Source organism: Python bivittatus, unplaced genomic scaffold (assembly GCF_059951505.1).
Source record: "Python bivittatus isolate LINGU-HERP-01145 unplaced genomic scaffold, Pbiv_v1 ctg000020_np1212, whole genome shotgun sequence".
In the NCBI taxonomy this organism is placed as follows: domain Eukaryota; kingdom Metazoa; phylum Chordata; class Lepidosauria; order Squamata; family Pythonidae; genus Python; species Python bivittatus.
In genome coordinates, this window is record NW_028277030.1 from 95900665 (window position 1) to 95926538 (window position 25874).

A 25874-nucleotide genomic window follows, 5' to 3' on the forward strand; every position below is an offset into this window, starting at 1 on the left:
AAGGCTACCATCACTGGTGTCTGCCTTGGGATGTAGTCTACATGCTTTGTGACTATTATTAATTTAAAATGTATATGTGAACCATTTTGCAGCAAAAATAACAAAACTATTCAAAATTTGTTGTGGTTACAATGAAAAAGAAATGACCTTGACTCATTTTTAAATTCTGTTTTTGTTGTTGTTGTACAGTAACAAGTCAGGCTTGGTATCCAAGAAGCCAAATGCACATAGAATGCCTTCAGAAGACCCCAGTTTATACAAAACTGATCAGAGATGGTGCAAAATACCTCTCAAATGATCAGAGCTAAGGAATACTTGTAACATTCACCAATATTAGTGATAAAGAAAATAGGAGATTCAAGCCCCAGAACATTTTCTTCTGGGACAGTGAAAATATCAATGCCATATTTTCAAATCTAGAATATACAGAACAATTCATAAGGAAATAACATAAAAAGTATTGTTTTTGTTATAGGCTTCCTCCATGATATAAATCATTTCGGCTTCAATCCTTGCTGGAGATTAATATCAAAGGAACTTATTTCTGAACGAGTGTGTATAGGTTTGCACTTTACAGCACAATCAGAGCAAATCTCCCTGAATTTAATGGAGTTCACTCAGAGAGTTAAATGGATATCAGACTCCAGCCTTAATATTATTTCTGGGAACTAGAGTAGCTGCCTCCAACTTATATTTATTTACTATATTCCTACACTACCATATTTCCCAAATACTCATGGCAGCATAGAGTTAACTTATGCTCCAGATATCTCATTCAACTCCTGGTGTTCCCTGCTAGCATGGCTGTTGAAGATGCATGCTGGAAATTGGACCACCAGTGTGGTATAACAGACAGAGCCCAATTCTTATTTCAGCCTCTCTCTCTCACCGGCTCATCACTGTGAGGTAACTTTATATGACTCTTTGAGTTCCTAAAGGAAAAGTAAGAATATAAATGTAAGTAAGAACATCATCTCAAGGACCACAGCAGAGGGATCCATAGGATCCAGTATGTTTATCAAAATGATTAAAGTGCATCACACGCTTGGAATGCAAACGTTCATGCATTACAACACATGGGCAAAGGGGGCAAATCTTGCACTGTGTTGGCATGACGCTGGTTTGGGTCATTGTCTCCTATGCCAACGGACAGTTCTGGCCCACAGATTTCCAATTCTAATGTAGAGTCCTAGGGCCCATCTATACTTAGGGTAGATTTAGGTACATATAGAGTAAAGTTGTTATTTGAAACATAGGCAAACACCAGTTCTCCTTTCCCCTTTATAATGACTGTAAAGTGGACATTTTATTGCCATGCCATAATGCTCCATGTCACTCGGCTTTTTCACCAGGGAATAATGTAAGACCATACTGGGAAATTTGGGACATTGCAATGACCCATAAAAGATAAGTTAAACTAGACATTATGGAAAAGGTGGCAGAGGCTTGTTGCTGTTTTGACTGATACCTTTGTGTTTACAGTAATGTCTAGTTTGGCCCTGAGCTTTTCTTACAATTTTTCCAAATAGGCAAGATTAGTCTAACATATCGTTTGTGTTTGGTGTTATCACAGATTAATGACACCTGGTTTTGTATTTATCTTCCTGCCCTTAAAACATGACTTTAAAGAGGGTTATCCTTATATTTTAGCACATACCTTGTGCTATATATAAATAAGCATCCAGGATCTTTTCTTCATTTTTCCTGCTTATAACCTTCACTTTATTAAGCTTCTTCTTACTGCCCAGCCACTATTCATTTTATCACAGGAGACATCGTGTGAGACCAAATACCTGTGGTCATGCATTTTCCATTCCTATATATGGATCAACATATATGCAGCCATGTGTCCAGCATGCATCATAAGAAGAAAAAAAGTGTACTGTATATTGTGCCTGACGACAACAGAAGAGACAAGGGTGCTTTCAATGGTAGAATAGGCATGGGACATACTTGGGCTTCAGTGCTATGTTGCCCAGGACCATGTGGATCAGACCCTCAGCAAAAGAAAGTGGAACATGAGAATAGCACTGGAACCAATGGCTGGAAATGGCAAGAGAATTGGTTTTAACTAAAGCTTAAGAAAAATGGAAATAAAACAAAATTCTTGGTTGTCTTCATTACTTACCCTTTGTAGAAGCAAGCATATTACAGTACAGCTCTCTGTTGGGGATGCTAGAACAACCTCTTGCATTTCTGGTTCTGTACTGAGCTGAGAGTTGGACCAGGACCCAATTTATGCCTTCCCCTTTAGAGGGGTCCAAATTCAAGAGGGCAAATAGATACTTTAACCTGTCATAATCAGGCACGTTTTCCACATTTTTGAAGGGTTCAAGTGGCAAAATGGAGGTAGTCCCTTTGAAACCACCAACCCCCCCCCTCAAAAAAAAATCAGGTCCAAGAAGCTTAGTTCCACCCTTACACTATCACCAGCCACAACTCTTGTGGCCCCCAGGCAGAACACAAAAAAAGGAGGGGGGGCTCCAGGTTTCTTCCCATTGATTATGCATTTAGGCCCTTCCAGCTTTCTGGCTGAATAAAGTGGTTTATTTACACACAAGCCCAACCAATTATACTTCATTCAAGAAGCCATGTTAAGCAGTCATAACTTAACTGTGAATTATGACTGCAGGACTTGTTGAATAAGCCATAGTGCCTTGGTTCACTCATAATACTAATCCATAACAGGTGGATTCATAGATAGCTTTCATAATATTATCATGTCACCAAAAAAATTTTTTTTTCATCTAATAGATGGAGTTCTAAATTCTGTTGTAAAACACTGTAGCCAAGGAATGAACAATAAAAAGGTAGTTGATAATGATATCTCTCTCTCCTCCTCCAAGAATTTTGCAGACATTTTATCATGATTTCATTGTGATTAGGAGAACAAAATATTGTTGCCACAAGTAGAGTGATTCTTGGAAAATATAAGGGAAAGGGGTTTCATATTAGGTTGATTATTACTTGGGGAATAGCTGGTCTCCAAGATTATACTTTTTTTCCCCCCCTAAAAGTGAAATAGGCAAACTAGACAGTCTGAATTAAACCTCAAATATGATTTATTCTTGGTGCTGAAATTTTCTCACACCAATTTTTATCTTAGCTTATTCAAACAGAAGCAAAAGAAGTGCTGCTGGAAGCAGAAAAAATTGAAAGAGATCATTTAGATGTAGATGACACTGATGAGGTAAGTTGGAAATGGAATTATATATAATATGAATAAATATACTCATATTTAAAATAAGATTGCAATCAAGATGAGGTGACTTTTATGAGAAATACTAATAAATGCTTTACATAGAAAAGTAGAGTGAATATATACATAGTCATTATTTCAGGCACATTATAACCCTCTTTCAAACCTAATTATACAAACCACATTCTTTAGGTTACAAATACAAATCATCCCCCACCCCCCAGTGCAAACTGAATTTATAGGCTTTTTAAAAGAATGCATAATGTGTACAAGCACTTACTGGAATGCCATATGCATTTGTACTTCCAGGTTTTGTTTTGGTTTTTTTCCCCCAAACTCCAGTATTGACTGGATTGCAACAAGAAGAAATTTTATGGAATCAAGACAAATTTGGAAGCCAGGTCATGAACCAGGGAGAAAACTAAGCAAGATGCACAGTATGAAAAAGGAGGGAGAACCAAGCACTTTTGTAACAGGCAAGGAAGAAAAGAATGTCCCCCAAAAGAGATCCTTACTTCATTCATTGGACATCTTTTTTGACCAGGAATCAACAGCCTCCAAGGTCAGCTCTGTATTATGGAAACAGTAGGCGTGCACAAACTTGGTGGAGTTCATCTCGGAAAATGTTTCACACATGCTTTCCACATTCCTCATGCTATTCCTACTTGAATGCATTCCGTAATCTGCTAGAATTTCACCCCCAAGAGAAAATGTTTTGAAAGGTCTCAGTTGGTTATAATAGTGCTCATTTGAGATTGTTTGCCTCCCCTTTAGTTAGCTGTTGGTGAAGGTCTGAGGGTGAATTAAAGGGAAGCAAACTTTACAGGCAAGACAGTGGATTCCTTACAGAATTCTCAAAGATGGGAAAGGGAGGTGTCTTATCTTTTCTGTTTTCCCCTTTTATTTTAACTTGCTGTATTATCAATGAGAGGATGATCACCTGATCATGCAAGGACAAAGTAACCATTCCAAAATAGACAAAAATCCACCAAAAAGGGAAAGTGTTGGCCCTACAAAGCCCTGTTCTGCACTTGAGATTCTTTCACTCCCTACGACACAGGCAAAAAGTAAAAATAAAAAACTTGTAGGGGCAGGATTAATTCACTGCCACAACATCCATGGGGACAAGGTGTCGAAACAGGCAAGATGGCAGATGCGGCATCATGATCCAGGCTCCACCCCCTCCTCCAAGGTTTGGATCATGATGCCACTTCTGCCATCTTACTTATTTTGACACCTTGTCCCCATTGTTGATCCAATGTTAATCCACTGTTACTCCCAGAAGCTGCATCAAAATGAGCTGCACCAGCATATGAAGCATAATGCGAGCACTGCAAAAGCATATTTAACGTATACATTTACGTACAGGTCCCCTGAATGGTAACATATATTTATGTGCAGGCCACTGGAATGGTAAAAAGTAAAAAGGCCTCACTCATGGCAGCTTCAACAAATACCAAAGCATTAAGTCTAGAAACACACTAAAAACCAGTAGGTACAGCAAGGCCCATAGTAACCTAGTAAAATGTATTTTATATGCCATGAGAGAAAGATAGTGAGAGAAAGGAGTGGGGCGGAGGGAGGAGAGAGAGAGAAAAGAAATAAAAACCCAAACCATACAACTCTCATATACTGATTGAAAGTACGCAGATCTTGCTATGCAGTTTTTGGCAGCCGTTCAGAATAGGCCAGGTCACGGAACAGGCAATGCGAGGACTACGGGAACTCTATTGTTACAGGCAGTGTTTCTTAAAGTGTGGTCTGAGGACCCCTGGCGGTCCCCCAAGATCCCCTTCAGGGGTCCACAAAAATCAAAACTATTTGCCAGATATTGAAAATATTTGCAAAAATTTAAACGATGTCACTTTTATTTGTTAAAAAAGTAGGGTTTTTTCATGAAAAACGTTTTATTTATGTTAATATCTAATGGGTTTAATATTGTTATTTTTACATGATTCAGTAAATAAATGTTCTACGAATGCATCAATTTAATTTTTAATACAGTAAATATCAATAAATATAACCCATACCAACAAAAGCTCTTTTGGGGTCCTCCATAATTTTTAAAAGTTGGAAGGAATCCTGACAGCAAAAAGTTTAAGAAATACTGTTCTAGGGTATAATAACAGAATGGTGAAAGCCTGTCAGAACTTCCCTCTGCCCTCTTTTATACCAAGCAAAATCAAGGTGGGCTTATCTTGAGTTTCTTTTTCACCCCCTCTTCCTTTCCAGGGCTAAGCTAATGTTTACTTAACAGTTCTTGCATTTCTTCTTCAAAATTACCTCCATACTCTACAGTTATATTGTAAATATTTTAATCAGGTTACTTAGCAATAAGGGGAAAATGTGAATATAAACTGAAGTATATAAACTAGCATTTACAGTTCAGATTTCTAAGTGGTCTCCTAATATAGGTTTCCAGTGATAAAATGAGATGTATTTCTAGATATTTCTAACCCAAGGTAAAGGATTGTCTCTGAACACAACAGAAATACTACTCCTCAAAGGCATCAATTCATATTTAGACCAATTAAAAGCCTATAAAACTCACCTTCTGAAATAAGATACAAACGCATACATCTATACACAATCTTTTGATTTATTAAATATATATATATATATTAAAAAAAAAAGTTATAATGACAAACCCTGACTGCCAGGGCATTCCCCAGCAGTGGGCCCCTAGTTAGAAAGCCATACCTCTTACCCCACCAACCTAGCTGTTCTTACTGATAAACAAGTGAGAATGTCCCTATTAGCTAGCCTTACAGTATGGACAGGCTGAGTTTATGGAGAAAAAAACAGTCCTTGACACCACAGTCCAGGAGATGTTTCAGTGTCCTGTCTGGTCTTTCAGATGGAATTCAATCCTATCTATTCTTCCCTCCTGAAGAGTTGTTGTTGTTAATTTAAATTGCTTTCCTTTCTCACAATACCTCCATTTTATCAGGACTAACCTCAAATTGTTCAACTCATCCATCCCAGAATTACTTCTAACTACTCCAACGTTTCTATTACCTGCCTGAAAACAATAGAGCAGGTAGAGCTGAATATCATCCATGTCAATAATGACACTTCATGCACCATTTCCAGATAATTTCCTGCAGGGATTTCTACTGTACACTGAGATATTAAAAAGCATGTAAGCCAGCCTGGAATCATCTGGCATACCCAGAGATCTTGCCAAACACCTGCAATTACTTTTTTCAGTGCCAGGCAAAGATCTGTTTCTTCAGCCAGACCTTTTAACATCTTGAAGCTTTTTAACCCGGGGTATCCAACTTTTACTGGATGTTAAACTGAAGCTCATGCTTATTTTAGTTTCTGCTCTGACAGTCTTTGGTTCTTTTATTTTTCCCAAGGATAAAGGAACTTGACTTAGGTTCTCCCCTGCTTTTGTTGTTGTTGTTACTTACAATATGCTGCGTACACTGTGCATTCCTTTAGTTATGGAAAGTACATAGGGAGTTTTCATTCTGGTAAGCTAACTATCGAAACTAGATGAGAATGTTAATATCATAGGGGCCGGATCTTGGTGTCATTAATTTTATTATTAGTATTCTCCATTACTGTAGTTGAAGAGGTGTTATGACGTTTAAAAAAAAATCTAAGGCTAAATTAGGAAGGAATGTCTGGAAACCACCTACATATGGGACATAGTCCCTGCCAGATTGATTTCGGATTGTTGAGATGCTCGGAGAAACAACATACCAAAAATGAATATGACAGAATAAATATGGCCAATAAGATTCCAAGTCACTCTGTTGGACATTAGAAATTGTTGATGTTAGGTGAACAGTAGAATGTCTCTTTGCCCCAAACTACCAATATATGTAGGATGTGAAAGAAAATGTCTACTGAAAATAGTTACGTTGCTGTGCCCATGGATTATTATGCTGATCCAATATTTCAAATAATAAATTTGTATTTAATACCTAATATATTTGTATTAATAATAAATTTGATACATTTTGTTTAGATGCCTTCTGAAAATACATATCTGTCACCCCAAATAAATTTGGGAACCCAGTAAACCACAATATTAAGGATACAAAATTAGAATTCCTCCTGCTTGCAATTATCCTTAAAAGCAGTGAAATTTCTGTTCAGAGGCTGTCTTCATAAAAGTGGGCTTTATCCAGCTGTCCTCTTTCAGACCTGTTGGTGGCAATTCTCTGTGCTTGCCTGGGTGGCAGGATGAAGAACTTCCTTGCCCTGGAACCATCTAAATAATTGTATTTTTACAGGGATTCATGACATTCCTGAGCTCATCTCTTCCATAGATACTGAGAGTCAGAACAATCTATTAATTAATTAATCTATTAACTAGTGATGTGCAAAACATTTTGAATTTGGAATGTTTTAAATGCCCTGGCACTGTTCTGATCATACCAAAGTGAGGCTTCTGAAAAGTTGGAACTGCATAGAATAATTTTGCTTAGACTAATATTTCCTATTTTGTGCTCTGGGGTCTATTGGTGGTCTGCAAGACTACGGCAGTTGATGCAGATGCCAGAATTAAAATATTCTTTAAAAAAGATTAAAGTAACCAAAATATTGGAATATTACCAAATCTCCTAAATTTTGGAATTCTCATCTAGAATTTCACAAAATGTCAGCTGGAAACCTCAATTCTGTTGTTGTTGTTGTTCAGTCGTTAAATCGTGTCCGACTCTTCGTGACCCCATGAACCATATTGCGCCAGGCCTTCCTGTCCTTCACTGCCTCCCTGAATTTGCTCAGTTTCATGCTCATTGCTTCAGCGATGCTATCTAACCATCTCATCCTCTGCCGTCCTCTTCTCCTTTTGCCTTCAATCTTTCCCAACCTCAATTCTACATGCTTTTAAATATTTCATTTTTAAATGAATACATATTTAATGTTGATGTCCTGCAGATGCTATCTTAGGGGCTCACATGTACCATGGTATCTACAGGGTTGCCAATCCTTGGCTTTTGTGATGGTTTTCAAAAGTTTTTGGATATGAAGTTGAGGTCTGCATAAAAGATAAGAGTGGGAACTGCTGGTATATATTCTGTGCACATATAGTTGTATGATTGGAGCACCATCACCACATGATCAAAGAATTTGCATTTCATGTTTCCCTTCATATAAAGGGAGCAGTGTACCCTTTGATTCTTGCCTCCCTATGGCTGTCCCACTACATGGCAGCCCCTAGCCAACTTTTAAGATCCAAAGTTAAGTAGGTTGATTCTTGGCTGGGAGACCACCAGGAATGAGTTGTTCTATAAGTAAAACTAGGAAGTTGAAGGGTGTTTTAAAATAAATAAATGAACTGCATTAGGTGGAGGGGGTATACTGATAATTAAGAGAAACAGATTAAATTAAATGTAATTCTTCCCTCCCCCACTACAACCCTTCTTCTGAAGCTGAAATCTATATTGAGAGGCAATAAGAATTATTCCCCCATTTCAGAAGAGAAGAAAAATCTGCCACATTCAGTTCAACTGCCAATATTTTTAAAACCCAATGCAATCATTCTTCAGTTCTACTTCAGCCTTATAATTCCTACTGTAGACCTTTTGCTACCTGTTGCCTTTCAAATGTCACTAGACTTCAAACGCCCAGATTTCTCACCTGTAATGCTAACATATCTGGAGGACAAGTTATGGAAGTCCCCCCTATTTTCAAGGATCAAGAACCTATTTTAAAATCACTGACTACAAAACTGCATATGAAATTGGAAGGTGCCGGTTAGCTAATGGGCTTCACAGATATTTATGGTACAGGGACATGAAAGAGGACAAATATATAAAAGGATGTATTATAAGACAAAGCTTAATAAAAGTATGGAAACTCAGAAGAAAAATAATATATCCAGCAATTTCACTGCTAACCTCTTCTTTAAATGTTTTTTTATGCTGGAGATAATAATAGTAAGAAAAGTGCAATTACATATGGAGATAAGGGCCATTCAGATTCCATGAATAAACTAAAAATACAGCAAGAATTACTTGGTGAAGGCCAGAATGTGCCATGGTTGTATACCTACAAATTGTTGGAAAAATAATAACTGACCTCAGAAACGAGGAAGGGCTTCAAAGAAAAATCACAGAATTTGAAATCCTCATATAGAATAAGACCACCTATTAGGGTATATATATAAACTTTTAGCTACGTATATATGACAGGGAGACAGAACAAATAAAAAATTGTATGATAAAATGGATGCAACACTTCAAAGAAACAGTCACAATACAACAATGGGAAGAACTGTGGAACAAATCTATAAAATTCACCCCAAGTGACAACTTAATAGAAAATGGTATTTTTTATAGATGGTATACAACTCCTTCAATAATTGCTAAGTTAGACAAAATGCTGGAAATGCCCTGATGCAGAAGGAACGTTTTGCCATATTTGGTGGGCATGTAAAATGTCAAAAATACTGGAAAGAAATACATATTATTCAGAGAAATTTGAAACCAAATTTGAATTGAAATCACTATTGTTTTTAACTAGGCAAAATTCCAAGACATATCAACAAAAAAGATCACAATTTACTAAGATATATGTTCATGGCCGTGGGGATAAACCTTTAGAAAAGAGATACATTATTAACAATATCAGACGGGGAACTTAAACTTGGAGAATATGCAGTGGAAAAATTGAACAGCATATGTTCATAATAGAAGCCTGACCAAATTCAAGCAAGAATGGCTTCCATATATATTATATATTATGCAGCAAGGTAAATTTAATCATTTAAAGTATGGTTTTTAAGGGAAAAATGTATTGGCCAAGGAACAGAAATCAGAAATAGATGAAAATGTTAAATATTCATAAATATTGTATATCAGTCAGAGTACAAGAAGGGGAAAGTTAGAAACTAAATATTTACCTATGAAGTTTTAGTAGTTTTTCTTCTCTCTCTCTCTTTCTCTCTCTCTCTGTAGGTGATTTATCTTTAAATAATAAAATAGTGGAAATATTGGCATTCAGCTCAGAGTAGGCTGGCTCAGGAATTCTGGGATCTGAAGTCCACACATCTTAAATTCCCAAGGTTGAGAAAGACTGGCTCAGAGATTCAAAAAGATCTTTTAAATCCCTTTTCTTTTTATTAAATATAACTTTATGTATTCTGTTTTTATAGTTATCTGCACAACTTTTGCAACTTCTTTGTCCACTTACTGATATTATATCTTTGTATCAGTTTTTTTTCTTTCTTCCTCTTTTTCACTTACCTTTTTTCTCTTTTTTAAAAAAGCCATTTTTTAAAAAAGTTAGCTCTCCTGGGGGTCTTGGGGATGTAGTTCAGGACTGGTAAGGCCACAGGTTCCCACTGAGTTAGACTATAGATTTCTATGGCAAAAACTAAACATGAAATGAATACCAACTAACCAGGACCTTCCCAATATCTTATACTTCTATAATGGGTTCAGTCTAGAGTCCAGTGAAGACTATGATAGCTTTCCTGCATTGAGATAACTAGGGTGCATAAATTGTCTCTTCCAGCATTGTTTATTCCAAGGCCAATGAGATGGAAAACCAGTTTCCATCAGTTTTACAGTATACATCCACTACAAAATAAAAGCATATTGCTTTTCTGATTAACAGGGTGAATGATTCCCTCACCCCAACACAGAAATTATCTTTGTGTCATAAAATGAATGCTTGATGTGAAACCATTCAAAATCAGTGCTTGGCTAAAGTAACAGGAATGAAATCAGAACACTCCCCAGTATTACACTTTCATCACCGACATATTAAAATATGTCAATATTTATTTTTCTGTAAAAGACCAAATCAGCAGCAGCAGTATTTAAAAAAAAAAAATCTTCATCTCGGCTCTAAGAGCTATGGGCAATTTAATTTGTGCAAATAGAAAAATAATGGGGAAATATAGATGAGTGTACCGTAAGTTCAAGGAACATTCACTTCCTTTACTTCTCCAAAACTTTATTATATTTTTGGAAATGAAATTTTCCATTTTGCCAGCCTTTGCTCAGACACACTCTGCTTACAGAGGTGGTTTTCAGTGAAGTACACGATAGCCAAAATAATTCCATTGGATGGGAAGGAAATGTATATGAGGTATGGATTTCCATGACTCTTTATTTAAAAATCCATATAAATTAGCATGAAAACAGTAGATTTGACTCCCACAGACTTAAGAGAATTAAAGAGAGGTTTGGCATGAAATAAAGAATGTTTTTCTGTTTCTGGAAGTTGAGCTTCCAGTGAAATTGTTTCATTTAGAGCCTCTATTATCAGTAATACACACAAGCGTTTCATGTTTTCAAATGCACATTAAAACAAACATTGTGTAGTTTAGACCATAATATCATAGCCAATAGTTCTGAAACAAAAAAAAATCCTGTTCAGGGAAATGAAAATTCCATGCATAATAATATATGCAAACATTGTTCTTGCAAAGCTTAGCTTTTTATAAAGAAAAGAGATATACTGTATTTTCATAGGTAAAAAATGGTCAAATTTATCTGAATTCTTTCAGGTGCTGATGGGCTATAATGCTTATCACCCTTGATTTTAACCATGTTGGCTGTGAACCATAGGATTTAAAGTCCAACAACATCTAAAGGACCATAGACTATCAACCCAGATTAGGGATAAAGCAGAATGTGCATGGGGAAAAAATCTAGGCATACCTAGCTAAAAGTTCTTAGAGGAACTCTTCTCAAATTCCTTCCAGCCAGAATAAATGATGCTGGACTATGCAAAACAATTCTGCTTTCCCTATATTCAGTGCCCTAAGATTCTTCTCCTACAAAATGAGGCATAGAGCATCCCCTACTTGATCCCAAATGATGGCTCTCTACCATAAATGCTGTAGTGGATGTAACTGTGATTCAGGGGCTTTACCACAAATAAGTAGCCAGTGCATATTGTCAGCTCAGTCAGAGCACGTCTGGTGGAAGGACATTTAATTCCACTCCAGCTTCTAACAAGTACCTATGATTATCAAAGATGACAATCTCTGCCATTATATTAGAGCTGCCTGTGCAATTCTAAGATTGCCACCAGAGGTGACGGAAAAGTCCCCTCTCTGCCATTCTTCAGCATGGATAATAAGGAAGGATCTTCCAACTTCTTCCAAGACAACAAATTAAGCACAAGGCAGTCTGTCTGAAGCATATAGCTCTGGTCTTCAAAGGAAGCAAAAATAAAAAGGGGCTCTGCTGCCTTTTCCATCAAACCATGGCTCTGTTACTTAAAGCAACTGACTAGCCATAGAGTTGCCTCTGACACTGTCCGACTTGACGCTGGAGATCCGCTTGCTGCCTGCATGTTAATTATGTCCGCTGGAACCCTGGGCCACCTCCAGCACATGCATACAATACACATGCATTCATAAGGTTGTGTCTATGTGGATATGATCACCGTTGAATTAATCAATTAAAGATTTTTTGTTGTTGTTCTAGACAGTAAAGGTAATATATTGAGTTTAGAGAGATGAGAGATTTGTCATTGTTTTTCACATTTGAGTTGCAAGTTTACAAGATTGGGGAGGAGAAGATCAGGATGTGGTTGCCTCTTGCTACCTTTCTTATAAAACAAGGGAGGACAGTTCTCACAGATGAAAGGCCCTGAGGCAAATTAAATATGGCCATTAATTTCCCCTTCTTTTTAGCTTCCCAACAGGATGTCTTCTCCCTAGGTCAGTGAAATGGACTGGGAGGATCAGATTGGCAAATCAAAGTACTGTACAAAAACATCTGGTGCAGAACAAAGCATGGTAATAGCTTGACATTTATTCTAGTCAGTTGTATTCCTAATGTCCACTTTGCTATAAATCAGTGACAGTGTACAGACATATTCTAGAGGGCATCCCAAGTAAAGGTTACTGCTCTTGATGGTGCCATCAGCACAGAACTCCCATACACAGTGGAGCGGAGGTATCACTGCCTCATTGACTTTCATCTAAAATGGAACTGAATAATTCACTGTGTGTTCCCTGCCATAAAATCATAAGAGTTGCCTTAATGTTACATTTTTTAATTGCCATGAATATATCTGACAATATAATTGGCATTTGGCAAAATGTGAAGTTGTTCAGACATCGCATTTATGTGTCTCCTGTTGTGAAACTGCTTTCCTGCAGTTTATGCACTGGCATTTCTACATGTAATAGGCAAGGTTCCTGTGTAATGACAAGAGTTCCCTTTATGGGCAAATATTATCCAGAACAGCACTTTATTAGTGTTAGAATCCATATTATCAAGCTCTTCATTAAAACTTATTTCTTTTCTGATGCAAATAGGCTGACTGAAAATGTATGTAAGTATGATAACAAACGCTACTATTTTTTTTTTCAAACATTTTGAGCAAAATACTGGCTGATTTCACATGCTGTGCTAAACATAATTTGTTGAATAAGCCATAGTTGCCTGGTTATACAAAACCTTTGCCCTGGTTGAATTCACACATCCAGCTAAGTCAGAGCCAAACAGACCATATTCTAGCTGTGTGCAATGTGAGAGATTTGCCACTGGAATTCATTCATTTACTACTGTAGATTTATATCTCACCTTTCCTCTGGCCAGGAATACAGCAGTCCCACCACCAATGACAACTAGGTGAGATAGGCTGAGGCAAGAAATTAATCCAAAGACCCCCAGTTAGTTTCCGTGCATGAGGAAGAATTTGGATCTCCAAGGTCATAATCCAACATTTTAGCTGCCATACCATACTGATGTCCAGGATATACAATGTCTCATATAAACTGCTATAGGAATGGAAACATTAAACCTGATGCCCAAACAAGATTTATTCTATTTGTTTTGACTCTGCTAGAAAATCAGAACAGTCTTATGGGAGGCTTCATTTTTATTTAGCGGATAATTATCAAAAGCATTTTATCCCAGATCCTTTTTTGTTTTGTGTTTTAAGGAAGCCAGGCTTTGCCTCAATAAAAAGTGAAGAGGTAAGAAGAAGAGTAAATCAGATTTATGTACCACTTCTCAAAACTATTGATCTTATAATCAAGGGAGACTGAACAACACATGTAGCCTCATAGACCGGCTTCTTCTAAGTCAGGGTTCCTCAACCTTGGCAACTTTAAGACGGGTGGACTGCAAGGCTGGCTGGGGAATTCTGGGAGTTGAAGCCCACCCATCTTAAAGCTCCCAAGGTTGAAGAACCCTGTTCTAAGTGAAGAAGATCAAGTAGCTAAGAGGAGATCAAGTGGTCTTTAACCAGGCCCAAGAGATATCCCTGCTATTTATTTGTTGCTTTCCACTCTTCTCCAAGAAACAGCCCAGAACTGGAAGCCTTAGCTCAGTACAGTAACTCTTATAGTTAAGTGGTGGTTAATTATAATTCTGGTAATAGGTAGCATGATCAAATTAACAGATAGCATAAACACACACCAAATTATTTAGTAACTGCATCCCAGTTAGGATTGGGATGCACAGCTTTCATTTTCTATTGAAATATAGTGACCATATAGAAATGAATAGATGTGTTTCCCCTACAAAATCTAATATATAAGACTTCTAGTTGATGTAGCAAAGGGTTAAATTTTACAGCCTCAGTCCTCTCACAGGATAAGGAGTTATCTCATTATATAATTGTTTTATTGCTTTATTGATAAATGGAAATCTCATTTTGTCTTTCTTCGTTTAAATAACTGCTCTATGGTGATAAATTATGTGAAGATGAAATGATAAAGGATTACACTAATCTAAGGGTGAATAGTTTCTCAGAACTGAAAGCTGAATTTATTCCTGACCCACAAGAATAAGGAACAGAGATAGTAACACAGAAGGAAAGTTATGTGGAGTTGCTCATCACAGTAAAATTTCTTTTTCATAATTTACAGTCTTTTAGGATGACTTCATGTAGATAAAAAATTGGTGGATAAGATGAAACAGATGAACAGATAAGATGAATCTTTTTGGAGATAAAGCAGAGCTTTGATTAAGAAAATGACAGACTTCAAAACATTCAAACAAACAAAAGTTCACTCAGCTTTAAAATTCTGATAAACTACATGCCATAGATGTTGAAATAGTGCTGGAAGTAAATAAAAATATTCAAGACATGGCCCATCTACAGGGTCTATTTTATAGAAATAATGTATGAGTTTTAAACATTCTTTACAACAATGAGCAAAATCAGCCTATAGTAGTAATTAGGGAGAAATTTATAGATGAGATTTTTTCTGTCCAGCTGGCATACAAGCTGGAAATTGAAAGTGCTTATTGTATGGGTTTCCATTTCCATTCAGTAGAGAAACGCAATCCTACTGGCAATCTACACAGTAGAGAAACCCAGTCCTACTGTGGATCTATACAGGGTTCCTCTTAAGTCTTAAAATTGCCAAGGTAGAGGAACCCTGAATCCACAGATATGCAGAAAGGAATTTTATGTGCAGGGTTGTTTTTTTTTCCACTTATGTCATCCTTAGTTGTTTCATGGAAAGAAAATGTCCTTCCAAGAGGAGATAGATGCTTACTAAATTGGACAATTTAAAATCTGAAAAGGGATTTTTGGGGTGGGGGGATGGGGGTTAAGAAACTCATATCCTTCCACATGAGAAAGATCTTTTATCCTGAAGCCAGGATATCCTAGTGGAAATTCAAAATCTAAAAGGAGTAATAACTTTGATTAACAAGTCTTCAAAATCTGTAGTGGAATAAAAACTAAGTCACTCAGAAGAACATTTTTAATACTGGGGTGTAGGTGTTTTAATAAGTACCTTGCAAGTATTAATTATAGCCCTACTAAGATGTTTTACATGGATATTTTGAATAACTTTTCAGTTTAGCTATTGACCAGTTAATTATGGCTGGAAATTAATCAAATTTTAGATGCTTTGTTAGACTGTAATACTGTTTCAGCTAAATTTAATTTCTATGTCACAAGTTTATATGCTTGAGTTTAATTTGTTAGAGATATGACAACTTTTAAAACCTTCATAACAGGAATATACCTTTTTCTTCAACTCTACATCAAGCTTATTCCCACTTGATTATTCTGTATTATCTCAATCCTTAGCTGAGCAGACACATAAATGTAATATAGATCCTACTGCAATATCCAGTCATGGTCTAGTAATACTACCAATTAATATAAGAAAAAGTCATTCTATCTTTTCTATATACATCATTATTAAAGGATTCACTTTTTATAAAACAGAGGAAACAAGATTTTGAAGATTTTAAAAAAATATTCTGGTGAGGTGATGCTAATTTACTGTTGAGTTTTGTCCTCAGTTGCCATTATATGTTTTAATGTTTTTTATTCTGCATTGAGTTTTTACATGGTGTAGCTAACCAGAGTCACTGTGATAAGATGGGTAGCCACGTACAACTAATAAATACAGTAGAGAGATAGAAATGTGTTGCTATATAGTCTAGACTGAATAAACTTAATGATTGAATTCACTTTATATAATTATTATATGGATCTTTTTTCTGTCAGACTTTTTTTTCTTTTTTGTCATGTTTAGCTTATTTTAATCACTATAACTTATATGTATATGTGTGTGTATGTACATAAGTATATGTGTGTATTTGTGTGTGTGTGTGTGTGTGTATCAATAGAAGAGAATATATGTATCTCAGAGTTGAACTGTGGAGTCCTTGGGGTCCTCTGAGCTTGGTTGTTTTCTTGCAAATGTTTCATCACCCAGCTAGGTAACATCTTCAGTGTCAGAAGGGAGTGGGGTTTGCTCTCTGTTTATATACAGTAACTTGCCCTGCCAGTGTTGGTAGGGGTGTGGGTTCCCCCCCCCGAACTACAAGGGGGAAAAAAACAACCACCATCACACCCCCACCTTTTTTCTTTGTTGATGATGTACACTTTTTTAATTTCACAATTTTTTAAAAAATTAAAAATAGTAGGTTCCATCTGGATTCCTTCTGAAGACATATGGTGACTCAAATAATCAAGAAAGGCAGATGAAAAGCATACTTTTCCAGCAGCATGGAGGTTGTGTAGGTAAAGCCCTTTTGCAAGCCATCAATAAATTCCTTCAGGCAGACCAGTTCTGCCTTAAACACGAGATACAGACATTTTGCTAGAAATTCAGCCTTCAGAATCAGATATATAATACCCATTATAGAATGGGGTAGAACCTCTGCCTCCTGCTTTCCAAATCATTCACATAATCAGCATACTTGGGAGGTAAAATGTGGGAAACTGTTGTCATGCTGTAAATAGCAGGAAGGGCTTCCAGCCCTGCAGACAATACGTTTTGGAAGTTTGAGAGTCAAATGCAATTTACTTATTCAATTTGTATGGCCCCACTCACCATCCAACTCTGAGAGACTAACATCCAATTGAAAATAGCCACACACACCCCAACAAAAACAAAAAATCAAAACTACATCATGGCGATTCACCTATCTGTACAAATAAACCTCCTGAAAACAGCCTCAGCTAGTCTCCTGATCCAGTGCCTAGGGGGGAAATCAGATCTTCAGTACTTTACAATTGGTCCCAGTGAATATGTCGATTGTGAGTTGAATCTGAAGCTAGTCCATTCACATAATAGGAAAATCCAAAGGGTGAGTCAGATAAAATTGAAGGACTCTCGTTGGTGAGTATAAGAAGGTCTATGCATTCAGAACTGGCCAGAGTATAAAAGCCTGCCATAAATGGTTTCCACCCACACCAAGGGATTCTATAGGATGAGTGGGCAAGATGTACTTTCCTGTTTATTGAGTGTTGAAGAGTTTATGGACTGCCCATGATGGTATAATCTATTAAATCCTGCAGTTTTATTACAGAGTCATCCTGGGTCTGAAGATTAACAGGAAGAACACAATATCAGAGCTTACCATTGTACTTCTGGGCTTCACCAAGGTGGCTGGGACTGTCATCTCCTGACAATGCAATTCTGGAACTCCTAGAGCATCTATGTCTCTCTTTTCCACAAGTATGGCATTTAGCCACTGCCTTGGATAGGTAGCTATGTGGGGGGGAGGGGTATTTTAAAAGGGATTCCTGTGCAAATAGCCAGATTCTACATGATATAAGCACAGATCTGTGTGCATCAGCACTGCTTTTCTTTAGTAGAAATTAGCACCATCCTAGCTCCCAGGTGCATGGGTGCAACATCCAAAACATTTGAAAGTGGAAAGGGAGAAGAGGGAATAAAATAGTGATTTCTTTCCCTCCCATCCATACCCTCCTGCAGTTCCTCAAGTTTCCCATCTACTATATACTCACACAGAGTTGAATGAAGCCAAGTTCTCTGGGGTGCTCTACCAAATTAACTGATTCCATAATTCATCAAATAGACTCTCCTTAAACTGGTGAAACTTTGATCATTCTACCCCATATCCTGAACTAACAACTGAAAGTCTTCCTTACCTACCCACCCACACTAAACACACAGGGCATTTACCTGGTGGTAAGTGCTGGATCTCATGAATTGTTGCCTATTTGGTGGGTCATCAAAAGTAGCCCTCAGAGAAGTAATGAAGTTAGCGTAATTGTCTGAGTCCAGGCTGTTCTGTAGCAGAAATGGAGTTACCTATTTGGGTAAGTATAAATTCTACCCAGGATTAGTCCATGGGAAGTTCCTCAGGCTTTAGTGAGAGAGATCATTCACATTGAGGGAGGAAGATTGTAGTTGTCTATGCCCAGGACTCCCATTATATTTGTCATGCATTATATTTGTCGACTACCTTACGAGAGTTGTCACTGCTGTTCAATGGCAACTGGTAAGACTGCTATATCCTGGGCTAGGGGAGGCTCTGGAGCCCCCCGTGAGGCTTAGGGCCTTTGCACAAAGCTAGTTAATTCACAGTCTGGGTTAACTTGCCTAAGTCACTACCTCATTCTGACACTGCATAACTTGGCAGAACAGTGCATTGGCAGTCTGATCCATGGTCAGTGGATTTTCAATAAATTTAGCAGTTATAGTCTCTATCTAGGAAATTAGAGGTTGTTTCTCCTCCTGTAAATGGGGGATAAAGAAAAACTGTTCTTGTTTTTAGGTAATTGTGCCCAGGCCCCTGCAATTGTTCTCTGGAACTTGGCACTCAAACAGGAAGTTAAGGATCAGCTTCTTGCAAATACAAACAACCTTAGAAAAGAAAAAAGCAGCTTCTACAAAAGCTAAGAAGTATAAGATAAAAATAAATTGTTAGCAAATATACACGTTTATAATTGAGTTTATTTTGCCAAAAGTGGTGTTTAGAATTCAGCAGTGCAATTTGTCCATAGACAAAGTAGTGAGGAGGTAGATAAAATTAATGAAAAATTATCATGGAGAAAGAATAAAATTCAAATTGAACCTGTTTTATAGTAACTCTGCACAAATGTAAATAGCACAGCTACACTGTCAGAAGAAAAACAAGTTGCTACCAGTGACAATTCTCTCATGTGATTAAATGCCAAGCCCAGAGTTCAGTTAATAGCTTTGCAGAAAAGCCAAAGGTACACCAGCAAATCTGGATCACTAGATATAATTAAAGACGAATTAATCCAGATGAAATAGAACTATTACTATTTTCAGTACTAATTTTGATATCATTTTTAACACAGCCATCAAATATTGAGATTTTCTATTGAAATTTGTTGCCAAAATGCTTGCTGGCTTATGCAAAGAAAGTATATATCTTACAAACTTTTCCTTGGAAAATGAGTGTATGCAATCTGCTTTACTCAAGGCTATTGAAACATTTCAAACTGGAATGCAAACATGACCATGTTGTTAAGTGTGCAGATATATTGCACGGAGCAGTATAACATAGGCCAGAAATCTTAACACAACACCAAACTTTCTGAATGCAATATGTTGTAAATCTAAGTAGACATGCATAGGACTGAACCATTAATTCAGAGCTTTAGAAATTGTACATACTAAAATGTGTCAGAAATCTGTTGACATTTTCAGTATACTAAACTATTAGAAGCTTTGTTTTCTGGAATATTCTTATCTCTAAACTTGCCTATCTATAAAAAACAAAACCAAACTAAGCAGTATATGCTCAATTTACACAGCTTTCACTAGATAAGTTGTTGAAGCATTACAACAGAATTGATTCAATATGAGACACAATAAAGCTCATTTCCTAAAGTAAAAAATACATTTTCCTTATTGCACCACTAAAATAGTTTTCTAGTGAATCCTCTGAAAAAATGGTATTGGTGATGCTTACTTAAATAATTTAAGGATGCTGACATACATAAGTAAACAGTCTAATTTTAAAAAGTGTTCACCCAACATTTTTTCTGGCTTCTGTGTGTGCTAGTTACAATGTGATAGTTTGCAATCCTATAGGACTTTCTTCAAATGCTTACAGAAAATATAAATTGCACTACATTAAATTTTCTCCAAATCTGAAGATTGCAGAAAAACATATATTTAGATTTATGATGTATTTGTTCTTGTATTTTTAATAAGGAAATACTGAAATGGCCATAGTATAGTGATTAAGCAAAACACTGAAAACTTATCAAAGAGGGAATGGGGAAAAAATGGCTGCAAAAGGAGAACATAGAAAGAGATTCCCTAGGTAAATGTGCAAAGAAATCTCCTATCAACTGGTGGGTCATCTCCTATTGTTTACTGAGAACTATTCTTAAATGCTTCTAAGGAACAAGATGAAGCTATTCATACAAAAATAAATAAGAAAACCAAAATGTGGAGGAACAAAAGCTTTCTGGACATACACACACACACACACAATGACAGCAAGGACTAGCCCTATAAAATATGAAAATGCTGTTATGTGCTAAGCAGTGATCCATCATATGAGGTTCTAGAGTGGAATGAAGTGGTGGCAGCACCCTAGAGTTCCATGTACCCTTCAGGCTGAAGATTTGACAGGATTCAAAGGAGGTTGGTTCAACAGGTAAATTCAGCCTGAGCCTTCAGCAAAGCTGCAGTTACATCTGGCTGACTATGTTTGCTTTCATTAAGAGAAAACTCTTCATCTGCCTGCTTCACCAGCTGTTGATTCCTTCTGTACATGTGACACTATGGTTCTACTGGGGCTTCTGGATTGGAATCTTCAGAACCTGAGAACAATAGCACAATATCACAGGCTAAAGAGATACTGGCCAAAAAAAAAAGAATCCTCTCTTAATCTAGAGCTCCTGGGACAGGTGTGTGTGTGCGTGCGTGTATGCACGTGTATGCTTGACTATGACCAGTTCTGAGAACAATTCCTTGACCAACTGTAATACTATCTCCAAATCGAAATGCTTATTCCCAGTGATAGATAGCTGGATTCTGGAGACAAAATCTTGGGTTTTAAAAATACATTTTGGCTTAATACAGACTTGTAATTGACTGTCCAATGGAGAAAAAACATGAAAACTGGGGTGATAGTGGTAGAAAGGGATGGTATAAGTAAGCACGTGTTTCATATTGCAACACTTTTTCTCTGGCAAAGCCCTATTTGTGAAAAGCCCCAAAGTAGGGTATTTTATTTGTGAAAAGCCCAAGGACAAGAGTCTTCTATTTTATTGACAAGGAATCTAATATACTCCATCAGTGGCTGGCAGAGTAAGTTATTCTTCCCACTTGTTCAAAGAGGTACATTTATGCAAATTAGTTTTAGAATACAGTATCTGTTGCAGGAACAATGACTTAGTGTAAATGGTAGTCTCTTTCAGTCTTCTCACAAGTTTCACAGCAAGGAAGCTTCTGTTCTCTGTCTTTAATCTTACTTGACATTTTCTTATCTTAAAAAAACCCACAAGCCTTACAAACAACCTTTGTAGGTAATCCTAATGTTCAAGAGAGAGTGATCTGTTAAGAGCTTAAGGGTGCTCCTAGACTCACTTCATTCTGAAGAGATAAGATCAACTTTATATGTCATGTAAACTAGAACACTTTCTATAGGAGTGGGAATTCACTGTGTCAATTCAGGCTTTCATAATCATGAGGATAGACTAACGAGATATACTTGTAATGCTGTGAAAGGTAACGAGGAAGCTTCCACTTATGTAGAATGTCACTGCATACCTCCAAGTACAGGCAGCAGAACATGCTATTAATTTTGCAGAAAGTATACTGGATACTGAACATCTTCTGAGCCCATTAACTTGAAAGCTTTTCATGGTCTGTAATCCATGTCCATACAAGAGTTTGTATCCCTGTAGAACCTCAGCCATTGCTTACATTTTGCAGAGCAGAATCTGTCCAAAATGAGAACATCTGTGGCAAGGCTCATGAACTTCACTTTAGCTGTTCTTCACCTATGTTATGATTAGGACCTGGATGGTTATTCTGGTATTCTGACCTAAGAGATAGGTCAGATATGTGACTAGAGAAAATTTTTCTAGGTGAGACTTTCCCTCCTTTGAAAACCTTATGTTTTACTGATTTATAGGCACAGGAGCCCTTTCAGGGGAAAAAATTACTAAATAGCACTCAGTGAAACACGGGGTTCCTTGTATGGATTTTGTTTATATTTTGTTCTAACAGTTCAAGTAAGGCTGTACTCAAAGCAAAATCTGGCATCAGTACTGGATATGAAATAGTTAGATAATGGCATTAAATAATATAAGCATGCCCTTGAATGAAATGTAGTTGAATTAGTTGTTTTAAACATGCACTACATATTAAATTCTATTTTTCACTCTTTTGTCCAAAGCATAATAAATTAGAGCGGGAAATAATTAATTAAAATTGTCAAAGTTAAGACATTTCATTCCTGTATAATGACTATTATATAGTAAAATGGACTAACAGATGGCCTAAGCAGCCTATTTTGCTATTAAGAACATTTTTCCATAAAAAAGATTAATATACTCCTTAAATTGGTTTACCAAATATTTGTAGCCATTAGCTTCAACCGCCTGCTCTGGACAAATGTAAGGAACTCTTTATATTTTTGAATAGTAAACTTGTTTCATAGACTAGAACTGGTATTGAGCAGGAACATTTTATTATTTATTTATTGGGTTACTTGTTCATTTAAAACAATTAAATCCCTCCTCATTAATAAAACAAAGCAATCAAGTAATAATGGAGTTAAGATGTTTGAATTGTTAACATTTGTTAGTTTCCATACTATTGCAGACCCAGCTAAACAGCCTTTTGAGTGTAGAACCTAAATTATGGAATGATGAAATAGGTAATACGTAGTATGTTACATGGTAAACTTTATACCCATAATACAATAATTTACCAGACTGTCAAGTTGCCAAGTTGTCCTACTCTGGATGGACAATTAGGATTTCAACAGAATCACTTTCTGTGGTGAAGTGTCAGGAAACAGTTAAGATTCATCAGTCTCCTGGTTTGACCATCTTACTTGGTTTGCCACCCTTGCAGAGGCTCCAAATTCTGCCAAATTTAAACCTGTTGATTGAGCTGAGTCTACTGAAACAGACTCATAGTTACCAAGAAGCCCAGAAGTCTTGAACTGTTTCTGATTTGGCAACTTTAGAATGTACCCTGAATTCTCACACCAGGAAAGTGGGGGGGGGGGTGGTGTCCAAGACTTAAGTGCCACCACCACCAAGATCAACCCAGCTGGCTTAGCAAGAGAGACTGCTGAATTGCAGCTCAGGTCATGTACCAGCCGAACCTCTATTCTGTTCTGTTCTGTTCTGTTCTGTTTTGTTCTGTTCTGTTCCGTTCCGTTCCATTCTATCCTATTTTATTTTCACATATACAAAACAGAGAGACTATAGGATATAGCATTTTGTTAGAAGGCTAACTTAGAATTACAATAAAATCCTAGAAGCCTAATTCACCATCTCCCATCTCTACCTCCCAAGCTTGCCTACTGCTGTGTGGTGATGATGATTAAATTAGACCATCAGAAAATGAAGCAGCCTTTTTTGAGATGGTCTTTATTTCAAATTTTAGCAGAACCCAAGATACACTAAAAAGTGATAATCTCAGGTAGGCATATACAGATCTGTTTAAAAACATTGCTGAGAGGTACTGTCCACTTAGAGAAGCATTACTGAGATTCTTTTTTTTTCCTGGAAGAACTTACAAAAACAAAGCAAAAGCTCAAAGAAAACTTACCAGACCTATTTTTTATTTAGCAACAATTCCATCCTGCTTTTTCATTATTAAAAACTTCCAAAGCGATATTCTTTAGAAATATACTAATTAAAAGATGTTTACAAGGTGGCCCTTTTTTCTTCCTTAAAGAGATTTTCATGAAGAGTCTCCTTGTTCTCTGAAGCTTCTTGAAATCTTAGGCAAACTTAGGTCATATGGACATTCCAGGATGTAGCACTACAGAAGAAAAGTATCAGGAGATTCTGGGCTGGGCTATATGCAAAAATTGTTCCTGTTACAAACCTCAAAGTGTTTCTTGTGAGGTGGGGAGGTTGGAAGTTTTTGATTTTTTAAAATTCTTTACTGATATATATGTACATACAGGGATAGAGTATGAATGAGTGAGCTCCCCTGATTCAAATTTATTTTTTCTTTAAAAACGATATTGAGCCTATTCTAGGGTTTTGTTCTTTTATTATAGGTTTCGTGCATTTCTTGGCTCAAAATTTTGGGAAACCGAATAACTCCTGGGTTATGCCTCATTTGAACCAGAAGGCAGTCCTGATAATTTTCCCATCCCATCCTTACGCTGAAATCTTTAAAACGTTTTCATGGATGTATGCATGCATGATGATACAGTATCATTTAGTATACTCCTTGTAAATTATACTCTGATGTACAGTGGTACCTCGAGTTATGAATGCCCCTCCTTATGAATTTTTCAAGATACGACCAGCTCCGGCCCCAAAAATTTACCTCGACTTGCGAACTCCGCCTCGAGTTACGAACCGGATCCGCGGCCATTTTCCCTGCTGCCACGCAGTCACGGCTTCCTGTGGGCGAGATTGCGGTAGCAAGGAGACATTCGGTGAGGCTTGTGGTGTGTTTTGTGGCGTTTGGAAGGTGTTTGGTGTGCTTGTCAGCATGGCTCCAAAGAAAATGCAGAGCAGGCTTGGCAAGAATAAGGCTTTGAAGAAAAAAGTGACAATCGAACTTAAGAAGGACATTATAGAAAAGCACGATCGTGGTATTCGTGTGACTGATCTGGCCTTGGAGTACAAGATGGCGAAGTCGACCATCTCGACTATTTTCATGTTTTTGTGGTTTAAAAATAAAATGCATATGTTTCAGAACTGTTTAACCGTATGTATTTACATTGAACCTTATGAGGGAAATTTGCCTCATGGTGCAACCAAATTCGGAGGGCGGATTAGTCGTATTTACGTTGAACCTTATGGGGAAATTTGCCTCATGGTGCAACCAAATTCGGAGGGCGGAACGGATTAACCGTATTTACATTGAACCTTATGGGAAAATTTACCTTGAGTTGTGACCAACTCGAGTTGCAACCAGAGTCACGGAACGGATTAAGTTCGTAACTAGAGGTATCACTATCTATTTTTTTTGCTGAGCAGTAAAGGAAGAAAAACACCAACAGTTGAGGAACAGAAAAGATATCAGTGAACTCCTCAAAAAGGCAATTGTGGTCCTCCAGATGTTGCTGGACTTCAATTCTTATTAATGCCAGCCAGCTTGACCCAAGGTCAAGATTTACAGAAGTTGTAATTCAATAATATTGGGAAGTCCCAACCCTGCTGTAAGGCCAATGCTCTTTCCTTAACTGAATAATGTAAATTAACAGATTGACAGCAGAAGTTCACTTCCTAACAAGATTGCTAAAATATTACTGTTACAGAGGATTAATTCTACAGTGGACTAAATATTGCAACATATCTTTAGAAGGCATAGCATCTCAGTTTTGTC

The 25874-nt window shown here is 37.0% G+C and overlaps 1 protein-coding gene across 2 annotated transcripts in view; it reads right to left on the reverse strand.

Annotated features, from left to right (window-relative positions):
• The window catches only part of LOC148217132 (uncharacterized), a 77526-nt gene that overhangs the window by 46800 nt on the left and 4852 nt on the right, over positions 1–25874 (reverse strand). Inside the window, exons 3-4 of one of the 2 annotated variants that reach the window (XR_015796759.1) lie at positions 24867–25077; positions 23962–24347 (exon numbers count right to left, since the gene is read on the reverse strand). Coding sequence is in view for 1 of the 2 variants with exons in the window: in XM_088144543.1 (XP_088000669.1) it covers positions 24867–25077 (211 nt within the window). In the remaining variant the exon portion in view is untranslated. Of the gene's footprint in view, positions 1–23961; positions 24348–24866; positions 25078–25874 lie in introns of those variants that run through there. The other variant, XM_088144543.1, reaches the window with a different exon arrangement.